The 17500-nt window shown below is 43.9% G+C and overlaps 1 protein-coding gene across 1 annotated transcript in view; it reads left to right on the forward strand.

Moving 5' to 3' along the window:
* The window catches only part of LOC135218428 (ubiquitin-conjugating enzyme E2 variant 2-like), a 47006-nt gene that overhangs the window by 4179 nt on the left and 25327 nt on the right, over positions 1-17500 (forward strand). Inside the window, exon 2 of the mRNA XM_064254742.1 lies at positions 3460-3602. Within this exon, the coding sequence (XP_064110812.1) occupies positions 3460-3602 (143 nt within the window). The remainder of the gene's footprint in view (positions 1-3459; positions 3603-17500) is intronic.

The following is a 17500-nucleotide window of genomic DNA, read 5'->3' on the forward strand; positions in this document are numbered from 1 at the left end:
TATTTCGGGCAATAAGATATTTTAAAAAAAATCTAAAATACTAATGAAAAGTGCTAGAAAAAAAAATAAAAATAACCTTATAATCGACCTTACCCGTCAGTTCTGCTCTGCTTATGGTTTTGGCGGCAGCCAGATGTTACGACAAGGTTAGAAAACATTGAATTGGATTCTACTTTAGAATATCTTGTCAATTTTTCAGGGAGTAATTGGGTTGCAAAAAAGGGGTAACATAGACCATTTTTTTGCCATCGAATAAAACATTTTGAAATAAAAAGTTGAACTAAATAATGCGTAAAGTAAACAATTCAAGGGAATAAAACTTTGCAGTGTCGTCGCCTGCTGCTCGTAACTGTCGTTTGTGGGAGTGGCGCAATTAGGAACCAGGAACAGCAAACGTGGTTTAAGTGCAAAATGTGGAGTGAATTAAACCAAAATGTGTTAATAATAACAATCAAATAAGCACTGTTGGAGTTTCAGTTGTGATGGCCAGTAAGGATAAAACCCACCGGATTACAATGGTAAAAATGAATTCAGTTCCTAACCATGACCCCCTCAGGGAAGTAAAACCAAAGTCATACTTTCACTAATATAGGCAACAAAATGTTAGTTTATTGTGCTGGGGAGTACAAACTGCCAATCTTGAGTAAGATCAATAAACAGTTACCATTACATATGCTAACATGGTTCAAAGTTAAAATCGAAGTGCTGGGAAAGATGTGTGTCCATTCGTGACCAGACCGTCCAGCCACCACGATAGCCAGCCATATTGGATTTCAAAACTGCCTTTGAAAAACATCTTTTACGAACAGAGCGGTTCACATGCTTCTTTTAGTTCGTATTGGGCTTTCAATATATCACCATTTATGTTTGACGGAAAACTTCAATCTTTTGATTTGGTATGCCTTAGAGTTCGTTAATTGTAATTCCTTGGGTTTCACCAATTAAATATCGAAATGGAATAAGGAACCCATCCAAGCAGTTGATGATGGTGGGACGTCCGTCCGGATTGTTTACCCTATTATCCTTACTGTCCTCACAACTGGAAAACTCCACAGCAGTGCTTATTTGATTGTAAATTATATAATTTTGTTTGTTTTAATTTCACTTCCAAATTTCTACTTAAATAAAATGGGAATCATTTTTCAAGGCTTTGTACGTGTGACATTTTGTGACCAGCACTTTCAAGTTATTAAGTCTATATTACTATTTTGTCTTTTTTATTTTTATAGTATTTTGAATTAATTGTATGGCTGCAATAAATTTCCGTTTTTAAATTTTAATCAATTGTAACGGGAAAAAAACAAATGTAACCTTTTAATGTGGTACTAGGAATTGCAACGGTCATCGTTGCCCAATTTCCTTAGTGGCAACTTGGATACATACGCCGATGCCTTTCAAATAAAATCATTTACTATGGTTCTATAAAAATAATAAATAAATAAAGCGCCTCAGCGGCGTGGCTTTGGATTTCTTGGTATTAGTCGTACCCACCTCGGGGATGGTCGCTGTTTCGATTTCCTAGGCATTCCATTCGAGGGAGTGGAGGTGAGAGGATGTATATTTCTTAGGTGAACTAGAAGTTCACCTCGATCGATTGGGGTTCGGAAGTCACATAAAGCCGTTGGTTCCCTTTGTTGCTTGAATAACCACTTGGTTCCATGCAATGTAAAAGCACCAATACGAACAAACAAACAAATTATATATGCTAAGAGTTTGAAAACTAAATATGACTCTATCATGCTCCCTAAATATTAAGGTAACTTTTAAGTTAAATTAATGTTACTGAAATTTAATTTAAAAATTAGCTTAATGCATTACTCATAAAAATAGACATAAATGGTTGGTAAAAATATAGGTGTGTGTGAAGATTATATACATACAACATAGTTCTCACTTCTTTCGCCCTTCCGACTAACCAATCTATTTTTAGATGACAACACGACCACTGTTAAGAAATTGAATTTATCCGTTTCCTCTTCTTTGTTTTGTTTGAAAATTCCTTTCTTTAGAATGAAAAATAAAAAGCAGTGCTTTGTATTTGAACTAATACAGCTCTTACAGTTTTAGAAGCTAAGGGTAAAAATAGATAAAAATGATCTACGCCACCGCTTACTAAGGGAGGGAAATTATTTATATTTAATATTATTTAATTTACACAAAGCTTGAAAACTTGTAAATTTCATTTAAAAAAAAAAAAAACAAAAAAAAAAAATTATGAACAAAACAACCTTTCAGGTTTTGCTTCCAGGAATTCAAAAATGTTTCGCGTTTGTGTTCACGTTTGTCTGGTGAAATACCCTCATTTAATAAATTAATTAGGTTCCAATGAAAAGTTGGCACTATTGTGAATTCGCACAACACGAATCAGTGAAGATGAGTTATTGTACTTTGTACTATAATGAAGTTATCAGGTTGTTCTACCGAGGAACCAAACTTCGGTCTTAAAAAAATTCAAGTTGATTAAAAAATTTGTTGGTTTTTGTGTGGATTTAGTTCAGTTTTTACTTAAGATAATACAAGGCTGCAGAAGATATGCAATATAATATAAGAGAGTTTGTTTAGTAAATAATGAATAGAAATTTAATTTAATCAATTGAATATGGAGTCACCATTAGGTTACTGATAATTTCTAAAGAAAAAGTAATCTTTTCCAAAGGCCAATGGTTGTAAAATTTTGAAATCTTGAAATGCTTTGCTGGTTACCAGTTTATGAAAAATCACACAAGGAAATGCTTTTACTTTTTTTGTTTTTGTGAAAATATTTTTCAAATTATTTTTGACCATGACATTCATGAATGTCTCCTTAAATAATAATAAGTCAGTTGAGATAATGGAGAAGTAGAATTTTGCTGAATCTCTGTTCAAGTCATACCAATAACATTTTTCCTCCATTAATTTTACTTCACTATTTTGTTTTTAGAGATTTCATGAAAGAAATACATATGTAATCAAAATGTATGTAAAGATTAGTGCATTTTATTGACTTTTCAACTACCTTTGTGTATATGATTCATGTGAAAAAGATGACATCAAGAAAATTAGTTTTATATATGTGAATGTTTCTGCAGCTATAAACATCTTTAAGCACTACAGTTGTTGACTGACCTGGGCCTGAGGAACTACCTGGCTGGGCTCAAAGGAGGATTAGAAAGGGTTCAAACATTTTTTTCTAAATACATTTATAAATAAACTAACATTTCTATTATATATATTATATATAATATAAATAATATTATAATATATCTTATAATATAAATATATATATAATATCTTAAATGTTACATTCACTTATAAAGTCAAAGGGTAGGGGGGGGGGGTAAGGGGGGGGAAGGAGCTCAGTACTAGTTTATTTTGTTGCCATCATGTCTTTTAATAATTATTTTCATTGTGTTTATAGTAACATTGTGTGGCTTAGCAGTTGTTGATATTATTTTTTATTTTGAGTTTTATTTCCAACAGTGGTCCCGCGTAACTTTCGTCTTCTAGAAGAATTAGAAGCTGGGCAAAAAGGTGTAGGTGATGGAACCATATCTTGGGGTCTAGAGGATGATTCAGACATGACCCTTACAAACTGGACAGGCATGATTATTGGACCCCCTAGGGTAAGTTGTACGTTTGACTTGTTTTGATGCTTGCATATTCCTGTAGTATAAACATGCAAGTGGAGAGCAGAAAATAGTGTCAGAAGTTAGTGTTTAGATTTAAAATAGTACACTACTATTCCATTTCCTACACACAGGTTGCTCTCAAGAAGGTGAGATGGATGCACATTAAAACTGGAAGTTAATTGGAAAGCTATAACATGTGAATAGAATAGTTTAGAGGTTAGGCCTCTTGATAAGTGGTCAAATCAGATAGGTAACGAAGTCCCAGTAATATGGCTGGCACAGGAGAATGAATGCTATCCAACAGGCTATATGTAATTCAGCAAGAAATCAGCATTTTCATATAAGTGACTTCCCAAGTACAGGCTGTCCCTGGTTATCCGGGGGGGGGTGGGGGTGGGGGGGGGGGGGGGGGGGGTTGGGGGGGGGGGGTGGGGGGTTCCGTTTTCTTGGGGGTTTGGTTGGTGATAAGTAAAAAACTGCCATAACCGAAAACTGCTTTATGGCAACCAATAATGGGGTTCCGGTCATTGGCAATGGCCATATGCACCCTTATGGCACCGATAACTGGAACTCGGCCCGTTATGGCACCATAAATTGCCAGTTTTTATACATTCAACTTCCCTGCCAGATATATACTTAGTAATAGATTCGTCGTACTCCGACAGAATTTCAAATTTCTTCGTGGCCAACACGCTACGGTAGGTCAGGTGATCTAACCGCCCTGCCCCTGGGTGGCAGGGACTAGGGAACCATTCCCGTTTTTAATCAGAAATTCTTGCTGTCGCCGGAACACATCAACATTGTTGTTGGTTCCTCCTCGACTTTGGTTTTTTCTTTTTTTTCACCGGCGAATTGATACGTTCTTGGAACCGACTTTTGGTGAACGTATCTTGGATTGTTGGATTGGCATGCGCCTTTTGGTGGACTGTTTTGGTGGACTTTGGATTTTGGGAATTTTCTTTTAAAAATGTTCGACTTCTGGAATGGTTGTGAGGCCGTTGTGTGGAATATATAGGCTGTTAAGGTGAGGTTGCCGTAAAGCTTCGGTAGACCCTCACCACGGTATGCAATGCAAGGGTTGCAGGGAGGTATGAATGTTCTTTTCTTTTACTAATACGTTGTAAGGAATGTGAGAATTTGAACGGTGAGAACGAATGGAAGAATCTAAACTAATTATTTAAAAAAAGTTAGAGAGATAAAGAGGGTGAGGAAGGCTTCTTATAGAAGTTTAAGTAGTTTCTAGATCTGAACTAATGTCCTAAGCTTGGGAACTCTTTCCCCAAAGGGTAAAGTTATTGCTAACGTTCTCCTTCCATTGCAGCCCCTTCTCCGATTGGCAAGAACCTGTAGATCAGCGAAAGAAACATTGCGGATCCTAAACAAGCAGCCTTCAAGTTGATGGGAAAACAAAAATGGCTGCCATACAAGGTAAGGCTAGTGATAATTTCAGTGGGAACAGGATGATAAGCCGTGTCCCCAGTGTAGTGGACGGGGGCGCATCTGGTCGGCTCAGCAACGCCCTCCTAGGTCTAGACCGCTTCCTTCAAGCTCACATTGTCCAGAGGAGAAGGAATGTCGGAAAACCGAAAGGATGGTTGTGGAGAATCCCCACCACGATCAGGTGTCCCTTGCGGCGGTTCTTGATGACCCCAGAACTGCCAAGGATCGCTCCTCCTCCTATTATGGTAAAAAAACGCGTCCTGCGTGAGTGTTTTTCGTCGACTCGGGATCTTCATTTCCTAGACCGTGATTGGAGGGAGATTAGGATCGAGTCTTCTGATCTTTTTTTATCTTTTCGGCCCAAAAAAACCTCAAGAGGAGGTTGGAAGGCTCCTCGACTACTTGATTCGAGCCCAGGAAAAAACCTTCCCTGAGGAGGTCTATTCCCATCGGGAGTAGAAGAAGGCAAGAAGAGCCATTCTTTCAAACCAGAAAGTGAGAAGGATGGCAGGAGGTGGATGGCGATGGACTCCTCCCCCCTCCCTCCTTCCCATCCTACCCGAAAAGAGGATAAAGAGGAGGTTACGAAGAGATTCATGATGGCGATGCAAAGAGCCAGATTTCGTTCCCTTTTCGTTAGGACAGTTCCTGTCAAAGGGAGCCATCCCTAGAAGGAAAGACTTTCCCTTCCATTCCGATCAAAAGATCCTCCAGACGTTATGGAGGTATGTTGCAGACCAGGGATCGATTACTCCTAATAGAGGTGAGGTTTCCGGTAACGAACCTGGATGAACCTATCAGCGTTCCCTGGACAACCGGCCAAGGAACGTGGAGGACGTCACCCAGGGGAGGCAGGAGCCAAAGATCCAGGATGTGAGGATGGTCAACCTCAGGAGGCAGGAGCCAAGCGCCAGGAGTTGGTTGGGAGTCATCCTAGGGCAGGAGGCAGGGAGCCAGGAGCCAGGAGCCAGGAGGAGGCAAGGAGCCAGGAATTGGTGAGGTTTGAGGCGAGGTAGGCAGGATAGGCAGGAGGCAGGGAGGCTGGAGGCGAGGACGGCAGGAGTCCGGAGTCCGGAAGGTCCGGAGGTCCGGAGTCCCGGAGGAATGTCCGGAAGCCAAGGAGGCAGGAAGTCAGAGACTCGTTCCTGGAAATTTCATGGACCTTCTTCTCAAAATAGGAGCTCCTCCCTCCCTTCAAGAGCGTAGGAGGTCTTGGAAGGACTTTTCCTTCCTTCCGTGGGAACATTTCTCCTTCGTCATGATCGAGGTTTAGACGAGTTGTTCTGATGACGAACCTCTGCTAATGAGGGACTCTCGAGTTATAAAGGGTCTTAGCCTCATTATTCGCTTCAAGAGGTTTGGAGATTACTCTTAGTACCGGGCGGGTCCTCCTTCCTTCCGCCTCGGGTCTCTACTTTTTCGGAACTCGGCTACGGCAAAAAATCTCGGCATTTTTGGAAAAATGAAGCCTGCCAAATGTCGAATACGTGGAAGAAGGCTCTCCATTCTTTCTAGATTCTTGGATGGACCAAGAAGAAAGCGTTCAGGAAAAGGAAACGGTCTCTTTCATTTTTTTTTTATATATATATTTTTTTTCTCGCATCGGCCTCCTTCCAAACTACATGGCAAAGAGAGGTATTTGGTATGGGGACAGGAGAGAATATGGGTTTTGTTTCTCTGCCTGCCTCTGCAAGATGCGGACTTTTTCCCAGTTAGTGGGAGGACCTCTAGAAGTCACTCCTTCAGGATTCGGTCAGAGTAGAACGTTGGCAGCACTCAGAGTTGAACCCACTTTCTAAACGGGACTTTTTGTCACTTTAGAGGTGCTTCAACTTTCTGGATTGGTCACTCGGAGTTCTGGACCAACAAAGCTAAAGATCTGGAGTTTCGTTAAAAACCCAGAGATCTCCATAGCGTCCGTGTTTGCCAGGGACAAGGCAGTACAGGACGGTTCCGGGTGGAAGTGGGCTTACCCTTTTTGGTGCTGGTTTGCCTGAAAAAGAGATCAGTATATGGATCCCTATTATCAAAAAGGGGTTTCCCTGCGAGCCAGAGGGACCTGCTTTATTGTTCCGCCCAAGTCTATCGGTCATTCCTCTGTTTCCTTCTCAGCTAGTGAAAGGATATATCTCCGCTCGCCTAACCGACGAAGGGGACGACAAGAAACCTACTAACCAAACAAACGTCCAAGAAACAGGAACGCCCCTGTAGTGTCGGCGATTAAGAAGGGACCTTCTCGTCCATCCTCAGCAGCCCTTCGTGGGGAAGGTAAAGCGGCGGTCGTCCCCCTGCCAGAAAGAAGAGCTCTGATAAGAGAGGAAGGTTCTTCCTTTAGGCCCTTCAAGAAAATCCAAAACTTGGACTTGTTGCTCCTTCAAGCACCAGTTGGGAGCGCCAGACTCATGAATTTTGCAGGAGTATGGGGCAAAAAAAGGGGAGCCGACCATTGGTCAGTGGTCTGTACCTAAAGAATGGGATATGTAATCCCCTTCGAGAAAACGCCCTCCCCTAACATCTACGCCTCGGGAAACTGTCAGCGAGGTGGACAGAGGACCCGGTTAATGAGAAAGGACTCTCCTTCAAATGGTGGAACAAATGTGGGGAAAAAAGAGGCCATCGAAACTTGTGCAGGATCCACACTCCCCGGGATTTTCATCAAAAGCCCTTTTTCTTAGTACCAAAGGCATCGGGGGGGTGGAGACCAGTTTCTGGACCGTAAGCGCTCTGAATCCGCTTTGTTCAGAAAAAAGAAGTTTCGCATGGAAAACGTCCTCGCCTCAGTTAATGTCGGATCTATCGTTCCAGGAGATTGGATGGTCTCTTTCGGACTTGCCAAGACAAGAATGCATATTTCCACGCTTCCCATTCACCATTTGTCAAAGAAAATCTTCGTTCGTTTTGTAAATAGGAGACAAGATCTTTCAATTCAGGGCTCTGTGCTTGTGCTCTTTGGTCTGTCTACAGCTCCGCAAAGTATTCGCCAACCTGATGGGCGAATGGTGGCAAGGGATGGCTTCCACCTAGAGGGGAATAAAACATCCCCTCCTCTTACTTGGGCAAGTACTGGCTGATTCAGGGCCAAGGTCCGGAGACTCAGTGCTTGGAGGGACTTATCAGTAACAAAGAACCATGATAAGAATCGCTGGCGGATTTACTCGTGAACCTCGGAAGGAAGTCGCAGCTGATTCCCCAGCCACGCGGCTTGGTCTATCTGGAGGATTCAAGATGGAATTACTCGGGGTGTTTCGAGTATTTCCTTCGCAAGAAAGAATCACTCGAGGTTTGTCGAAAATTTCTCGAGCTCTTAGAGAAAAAGAACAGTTCAGCGAGGGATTCTCTGAGCCCTCTTAGGGACCCCTGGTCCTCACTAGGAAAAGTTCTTCTCAGATGGGCGGGGAGGCTTCACCTTTCGCCCTTCTTCAGTTTTTCCTTCGAAAGGGGGTGGGGTGGAGTTGGAAGACGGGACAAACTCTCGGGGAACATTTTTCCCTTCCCGCTTCACAAGAGGTAAAAGATCATTTGAAGTGGTGGATCCCTTCCCTCTTCAAAAGAAATACGAAGGCGTAATCGCTTGCCCATGCCAGAACCCAGACCAAGCTGTGATATGACGACGCCTCTCGGAGGTCGGGAATGGGGCAGTGAACGTTAGGAGCAACGGGAGGTGTCGGGCAACCTGGACAAAGGAAAACAGGTTGTTCCTGGCACATCAATTGCAAGGAAACTAGTGGCCCATACACCTAGCCTTAAAGTTCTTCGAAACAGAGATAGTCAGAGGCGAAGGTGAGGTGATACAGATAAACTCGGACAAACACCACGGCTCTGGCCTTAATAACGCAAGCCAAGGAGGCACGCACTTTTCTTTCCCCTCCCTTTCTTCAGTTAACAACAGGATACCTGTTAAACCTGGACAGAAGAAAGAGGCATAACTCTCCCTCAACAAGATTGGTTCCAAGGGCAATCCAAACGGAATGTGAGAGGCGGACAAGACTGAGCAGGGAGGATCAGGTTCCTTCCCACAGAATGGACTTCTACACGAAGAAGTTGTGTCGAAGGTCTTTGGGTCCTGTGGGGGAGGATGGAGACCTCCACATAGACCTGTTTGCGACGTTTCTTCTCCAAAAGAATAGAGATCTTTTATGGCTCTCTAGTGGGAAGATCCTAGAGGAGACCCTTCGCAATAGAAGCGGTTTCTCCTGGATTCGGTGCGGTGTGGACGCATACCCGCCTTTCCCCCGTTCAAGATCCTGGGGGAAGGTGCTCAGGAAGTTCGGTCAGCTTCGAAAGAAGAACACGAAGGTTGACGGCTAATATCCCCCAATTTGGCCAGCCCAGGAATGGTTGTTCACAGGGGAGTTACTGGATTTAGTGGATAGTGGACTTCCCCAGAATCTCTTCCAACAAACAGACCAGAAATCTAACTCAGACAAACCCCACTTGCGAAAGAGGTTTCATCCACAAACCTCCCAGGTCTCGCTTCTGACTGCCTTCGACTATCGAAAAGACTTGTCAGACTGCGAAGGGGGCTTTTTCTGCGCAAGGCTGCGGGCTCTATCGCTGAGGCCACGCGAGCTTCGAACGAGGAAGAGTATACCAATCAAAGGGGTGGGAAAGGTCTTTAGGAGGTGGATTTGTAAAAGAGTCAGAAGCTGTCCCCTCTAGACCTACCCTATAGTGAATATTGCCGATTTCCTCCTCTTTTGGAGAGGAGGAAATTCCCACCACCTTTCTGTCCTCAACAACTAAAAGGGATACAGAAGCATGCTGTTCTTCAGTATTTCTAGGAATCGAGGGGTTAGATATTGCAAGCAAACAAAGATCTACACGATCTAATTAGATCCCTTTGCAAACACTTCAAAAGGCCAGCTACCTCCTAGAACACCTAGGGTTGGAATCTAAGACGTTGGTACTGAAAATTCTTTCATCCGGCATTAAAGTTCGAGCCGTTTACATCTGGCTTCCTTCCGCGACGTCACTAGGAAATGCTTATTGCCTGGTTGGTTCTCTCGCTACAGCCAAGAGGACGAAGCGAATTGGGCACGCCTCTAGATTCCACAGTGGGGTTCAAAAGGAGATGCTGCCACTCATGTTCTTTCCCAGGGAACAATGGTTTTTCTTGGCAAGAAACGAAAACCGCCCCCAAAAAACCTCCCCGTTCAAAAAACGGTGGTGGCCCCAGAAGTTTTGAGGTTAAAAGGGCCTGTCTAACCTCGTAGCAGAGATAGATAGGTTCTCTCTGGTCCCGTGGGAGAGCTCTTAAATAATTATTTAGAGAAGGAAGGAAAGAAGATGGGAGCTTGTCAACAAGGGGGGCGTACGGCTTTCTTTGGTGCCTGTCGGTTGAAGTAACCCCAAAGCCTCCTTTGTCCCAAAGAACGCCTTGGCTTTCTTTGTGAGAAAGGCTCAATTAACGGAACGCTCACAAGAAATGCTCGGAGGAATCCTTCGGTCTTCTAAAGACCCATGAGGGTGAGAGCAAGTAGCAACGTCCTTGGCGTTCCAAAAGAATATGTCTCTAAAAAATATCAGTTGAGACTACATATTGGAGGTGGCAATTTCAGGTTTGTTTGGCAATCTCATTATCTGAAGGATGTGAGAGTGGACCTTATGAGAAGTGCTTTCTCGCTAGGTTCCATTTGCTGTAATCAGCAGATACAGGTGCTGGGTCTTGGAGCAAAGACTGATCCTTAAAATAGTGTTTTTATCGTACATTAAACCCTCTTGTCAGATATGTGCTTGGTTTTGTTCTATTAGCAAAGCTCCACTGATGGCTCATTGGGCACGGGGAGCATAGGTGTCATTTGCTGGGTAGGGGGCTCAAGGGTATGTTCTTATGGCTTATTAGGGGCTTCCTTTTTAGTACAAAATTTTTTTTTTTTTTTGGTATATTTATTTTGTAATGAAAGGTGTAATTATGTTTTCGAGTTTTTGGTTTTTGTTGTAAAGGAGTTCGGGGAATAAATAACTCCATTGCAAATCTTAGCAAACTAACATGGATGTTAGGATCAGGTGATCGGGATCGGTTTTGTGCTCCTTGAACAAGGTGTATTGTCATTGTTTAGTGGAAATAGCACCCAATGGACGAAAGGCCTTTTAGCTCTGCCGAGTAAGTTGGATTAAGGACCCCATGGCAGACCCACAAGGCAAAACTTCTTAGCCATAATCATAATCTCTCGAGCCTGAGGCTCTTGAGGTAAGCATACCCTCAAGGCCAGTAGCCAGCCAAAGTCTTCAGCCTTAATAAGGTAGGAAAAACCAAGGTTTGATTAATAACCGTACAAACGTATGTTGTTTACCTGTCTATTTCAGTAGGTTAGCTAGTCTCCTTACCCACCACCAATGGGTTGCTAATCAGCTAAAGTTCTTATATCCTGGCAGGGAAGTTTTGAATGCTATAAAAATGATATTGTCATGTTACAATCAAAGGTTTTATACATACTTTCACCTGACAGAATATATAAGATTAATGGCCCCACCAGCCTCCCCATGCAAGGAGGGACAGGTGGAAGGAGAAGAAATTCCTGATGAGAAAACTGGAATGGTTCTTAGGTCCTGGCCACCCACAGGGCGCAGGGCGGTAGAAATAACCTGACTACCGGTAGCGTTACTCTCGGGTGTGCCGCGAAATTTGAAATTGCTGTCAGGAGACGACGAAGTCTATAGCTAAGTATATAATCTTTGTCAGGTAAGTATGTATAAAACTTTATTGTAACATGACAATATCATTTTTATGTCTAGTGCCATAAAACCAGATCGCCAATAACAGAGTCCGCCGATAACTGGGGACTGCCTGTGATTACATAGCTAAGTATCTTGATTCGTGCTGCAATTTTTTTTTCTCTCTCTCCATTAGTGCTTCTTAATTGTTTACCTAGGTGACAGCCCCTGCCTCTCTATGGGGGGGGAACCATCAGAAACAAACAACAGCAGCTATTCGGGTTTTTTTCTTTTTTTCTTTTTTTTTTTTTTTTTTTTTTTTTTTTTTTCTTTTTTCTTTTTTTTTTGAAGACTTCATCTTTGCCAACCATGATGTAAACATTGCTGCTGTTTGCAGCAACTTTGGTTTGGATTTGCAGTCCTTATTTCTTTCTTTTAGGGAAGTGCACAGACTGTAGTTAACTTTCATTAGAATTTTAACCAGCTTTTATCATGATTGTTAGATTCTAGCGTTCCTAGTGTTCGCTCTCGCCGTGGGATAGGTTGTAAGATTAGGCTACTTAAAGCATTCTCATACAATATGTACGCGTTGTAGGGGGCAAGTGTTGCCACTGGGTTAAGATAAGCTGATGTCCGAAGTGTGGCTATTGTGGGATAGTAACCAATGGGAAGTCTTACTTTGGTCAGGTTAGAGAAAGATGGTAAGGGGAAGGCAGCTTATAGATCCAAGAAACACTAGCTTAGAATTGTTCATATATGGAACAAACCTTCGGTCTTAACATTAGGATTTACTAGCACCAAGCTGGAAACCGGTAGAATTAAAATTGACACTTGTTGAAAGATCCAGGGAATATTGGTACTTCTTATAGCAGGATCACGGGGGCAATGTATACCAGAATGCCCTCGGCCGTACCTGTGACCACACCAGGTTATTTTCCTACCGCCTTTGTAAGATAAGACGGTTGTTAAAAACTGTCTATCAGATTTAAAGCCAGTTTTCAGTTTGTGCCCGTTTTTGTTTCCCTTTCCCATTTCTTCATTTTTTTTATTACTTTTTTTTTCTTTCTTGCGTGTGGCTCAGTGTGAGTGTGATCGGTAAGAGTGTATAAGTGGTAAGATCGAAATTTTCGCTTCACCATCGGGATCTTCTGCCGTTTCGAAGAGGAGACAAAGGAAATGGCCAGGAGTCAGTGGCTTTCCATGTTCTAGATTCCTAACTTCAGTGTCGATAGATCCTCATCCAACGTGTAGTAGGTGCAGGGAAAACGTATGTACAATTACTAATCCATGTTCTGTTTGTCGGGGTTGGTCGGTGGAACAGTGGAAAAACTTTTATGAGAGGCCAGTACAAAAGGAAGGAGGTGACGCCATCTTTGGATGACCAAACCTTACCGGCTTCTTTTGTATCGGCAATAAACCAGACTGCTCCATATGTTTCACCACCTGCTTTTGATTTGTCCCATACCCCTTCAGTTTCTCCTAGCGATTCATTATCAGAAACTTCAGGAGGGGTTTTGGGTAATTTTATGCATAATATGTACGCTCCTTTGTTCCCAGCAGGTAGGGGGGGAGCATCGCCATCTTTGTTCCAGGTGCCGGCTCCCGAAGCGCATAGCATGGAAGGTACGTGGGCAGCGCTAGGCCTACCAGGCATACCAACCTTGGAGGGTTTGCTGTCGCATTATATGGCGTCACGATTCCAGCAGGGTCCGGCAGTGCTGAATGTTCCTCATCCCCCTGGCTTGCAATTTATGGGAAATAATGCCGCGGCTACGCCATCAAATTCGATGTTTACGGCGATGCAGAACGTGGGGGGGTTAGTTTGGCAGCAAACGTGCGGATGCTAGCAGAAGCTGCACAGTCTCTCCCTACAAGATTGGTGACGTCACAACATACGTCACACACTGATATGGCAGACGCGATGACGTCACAGACTACTGCTTCTCGGTCTACTTCATTGCACCCGGACTCAAATACGCTTTCTGACTCGGCTGTACACACTGTAATGAAGAAATTACAGGATATAGAGAAGAGAATGGCTAAGAAAGACAAAAAGAAAAGGCGTGATTTGTCTTCTTCCTCTAGTTCAGCAGCAAAGAATAGAATGCAGGTTCCAGTTTCGCCCGTAAGGCCGTTTAAAATACGGACAAAGGATAATAAGGCTCCTATTAAAAGAACTCAGAATAGAGAGATGGCAACCTCGTCTGATACGTTGGTGGTAGGGGTGGTCCGTCTGGATGAAAGATTGAGGCCGAATTCTCCGACGCTCGGAAATTATAGCAATCCTAATAGAGACGAAGTTATCTCAGTTTCAAGGAGGCCTTCATCTTGGAGGTCTAGACGAGATTCTCGCTCTAGATCCGTGAGCAGAGAATGAGTGAGGTGTTCTCGTTCCCCTGCTGACTATTCGGGATCGAGCCGGCGGCGGCCATCAGAGATCAAAGAGGCCACGGCCGTAGGGGCAGGCGGCCGCGAGATTCCCGGCCGTTTGTCAGAGGATAGTGGTGAGATAACATCCCCTGTGGCGGAGCACAGTATGGTAGAGCCAGAAGAAGAAGAAAACCAAGAGTTTCTGGCCTCGTATGCGGAGGTCATTGATTTGATTCGTCAATTCAATAACCTTTCGGAGAAGACAGAAACACCTGCCAGTATGCTTCCTCCGGGAATTGACATGGTATTTGGATTGAAAAAGGATACCAAGGTGTTGTATGAATTGCCTTGTTCGAGTCATGCGGACTCTGTTTTACAACAATTGCAGGAAGAGATAATTCCTGAAGATCTAATAGATCATTTAAATTTATTCCTCCTCCAATGATGAAACAAAGGAAATATTATACGACAGCGACGGTCCCTTTGCTGTCTCGGCAAGTGAACCCTAATGTGGTAAGGTTAAGGCCTGGGTTAACCTTAGATCAGGTTAAAATGGAGTGCCCTTCGATGACTTACCAAGAGGCTGCTACGTTAGAAGCAACAGCTTCTTCTGTCTTTCAGACTGCTTCTTGGTTAGATCGTTGGTCGACGGCAGTGGCAGAGATTGCATCCTCAGAAGTGACAAGAAAGGTAGTGGATGAATCATTGTTCATTAGATTACTACAATCAGGTTCCAAAGCGATTGTGTACTTGACAAACTTAAGTGCCAATGTTTGGGCAAATATCCTGTTAATGAGGAGAGATGCAGCGTTGGCTAGACTAAGCCTCACTGTTATTTGGATTCCCTGTTAGCAATGAGGAATGGGGATATCTTGGAGTCGCAATTGCTGTTGCCAGAGGTCATACTAGAAGAGGCTATAGATAGAAGGATGGACACTAACGATAGATTGGTAAAGCAGGCAGTTAGGAAAACGTCTTAACAGTCAGGCTACCTCTATGGAGGTGAGGCAACAGCAAATACCTCAGAAGAAGACAGTGAGACATAACATCCCTAATAGGGCATCAAGACCCTCTTCCCCAGAGGTTAATTCATCGGCCCTTTCGCAATAGAAACAACAGAGGAAGGGGGAGTAGGGGAAGAGGGAGAGGCTCAAGAAAATAGGATGGGCACCTCTCATCACTTGGCCACACCAGTGGGGGGTTGCCTGGCAAATCACTGGAAGGTGTGGCATGAACTGGGAGCAGAGCAGTGGGTGATGGATGTTCTCAGGGTCGGGTATTTGATTCCGTTCGAGGTAACCCCGCCCCTGACAGAACAGCCATTACCTCACCTCGCTTATGCTCAGGAGTCTCAGAAGGCCATTTTTTTTGCAAGAGGAAGTGAAGAAGATGATGGAAAAAGGGGCTGTGGAATAAGTATCCATTCCGTCAAAGGGCTTTTACAGCAGGATTTTCCTGGTACCCAAAGCCAATGGGGAGTGGAGGACAGTAATAGGCCTGTCAACATTGAATCTGTTTATAAGAAAAACCAGTTTCAAAATGGAAACTCCAAAAACAGTTCTACATGCAGTCAGGACCAAGGACTTTATGCTGACTATCGATCTGAAGGAAGCATGCTTTCAGATACCAGTCCATCAGTCTTCAAGGAAATTTCTCCGCTTCAGTCTTGCAGGGAGCTTTCAAATTCAAAGTCCTGTGCTTCGGATTGACAACGTCTCCTCAAGTTTTTACAAGTGTTCACTCTCGTGTCGACGTGGGCGCATGCTCAGGGGATCAGGCTAATAAGATATCTAGACAGGCGATTGACTGGTGATAGCGAAGTCCAGAGAGAAATTACTCGGACAGGGCGACCCTCCTGCAGTTTTGTCACTGTCTAGGCATTGTGATAAATCAGGAGAAGTCGTAGTTGGATCCAAGTCAACGTTTGGAGTATCTGGGAATGGTTATAGACACGATAAAAGCCAAAGTATTCCCGACAGGCCAGAGAATAGAGAAATGCAAACAAGTGGTGAATGCCTTTCTGGGAAAACAAACACAGCCAGCAAGGCAGTGGCAGGTTGTACTGGGAATCCTAACTTCCTTGGAGAAGCTAGTACCACAAGGAAGGCTACACCTTCGATCTCTACAATGAAGGATGGAGTTTTGGTCACCACCTTGTCGGCAGAAGTGAGGAAAGACTTGCTGTGGTGGGTGAACAACGACAATCTGACAGTGGGTGGTCCCCCTTCAACAACCCTCCCCGGACCTCTTGCTGTTCTCAGATGCTTCACTAGAAGGCTGGGGAGCCCATATGGAGGAGTTGATGGTGTTAGCAAAGTGGAGTTGCGAGGACAGAGAACTCCATATAAACGTGCTGGAGTTAAAAGCAGCGTTTCTAGCTCTACACAAATTCAGGGAGAGAGTAAAGGGACATTCAGTGGTATTGATGTCAGACAACACCACAGTAGTAGCTTATATATACAAACAAGGAGGCCTAGTTTCTCGGCAGTTACATATGATGACAGTTCTGCTTCATCAGTGGGCTGTAGAGAACCTAGTAGACATCAGGGCCAGATATTTTCCGGGCATTCCTTCTTGCCTAGATGTCAGAATTTCATATGAGGTAGATAATCGATTATGGATCATTTATTTGCATAAAGTAATAAGTAACAGATTTCCAGCGATGTTGGCATATTGCCTTTAATCTGTCTAGGAGCAAGAGCCCGTGCTGACATAGGCCAGCTTAATAAAAACAGCAACTCTCTTGAGTGTCCACCCCTGGGTGCCCAGGGTTTCGGGCACCAATGGCTGCCGAGTGCCCAGTGTTTTGGGCGCCAGTGGTTGCCGAGCGCCTATTTTTTTGGGCAGCCAGTGGCTGCCGAGCGCCTAGTTTTTTGGGAGCCAGTGACTGCCAAGTGTCCAGTCTTTTGGTTGTCAGTGGCTGCCAAACGTCCAGTGTTTTGGGCACCTATGCCTGGCTACCGCCCAGTGTTAAGGGCCCCTATGTCTACCTACCGCCTAGTGTTTCAGGCGCCTATGCCTGCCTAACGCCCAGTGTTCGCCTCTCGCCTACCAACTCACGCCTCCCAAAACTGATGCCAGTTCTCTTCAACTATCCCTATCTTAGTCACATGCTCCCGTGCCTGGCTCTATCACTTCCTTCCTATGCCTTTGCCAGCATCTTATTTCGATTATCATGAGTTTTTTCAATGTGACAGTGAAGTGTTGTACAGAGGAGGAGGCAATTGCTTGTACCTTGATTCTCCTAGACAAAGGTTACTGTCCCACTCCCCCACATTGGTGAGAATACATACCGGAGGTCCAAGGGAGGTCTGGGGGTTGCATACAGGTAGTCGCTTCCTTGGTCGAACCTGTTGTCGGTCCCAGGTACCGACAGACAGCGGCTGGAAATGCATCTTTCTGGCCCCTTGGATCTCCTGGACTTAGTC

The sequence above is a fragment of the Macrobrachium nipponense genome, chromosome 9 (genome assembly GCF_015104395.2).
Source record: "Macrobrachium nipponense isolate FS-2020 chromosome 9, ASM1510439v2, whole genome shotgun sequence".
Taxonomy (NCBI): Eukaryota; Metazoa; Arthropoda; class Malacostraca; order Decapoda; family Palaemonidae; genus Macrobrachium; species Macrobrachium nipponense.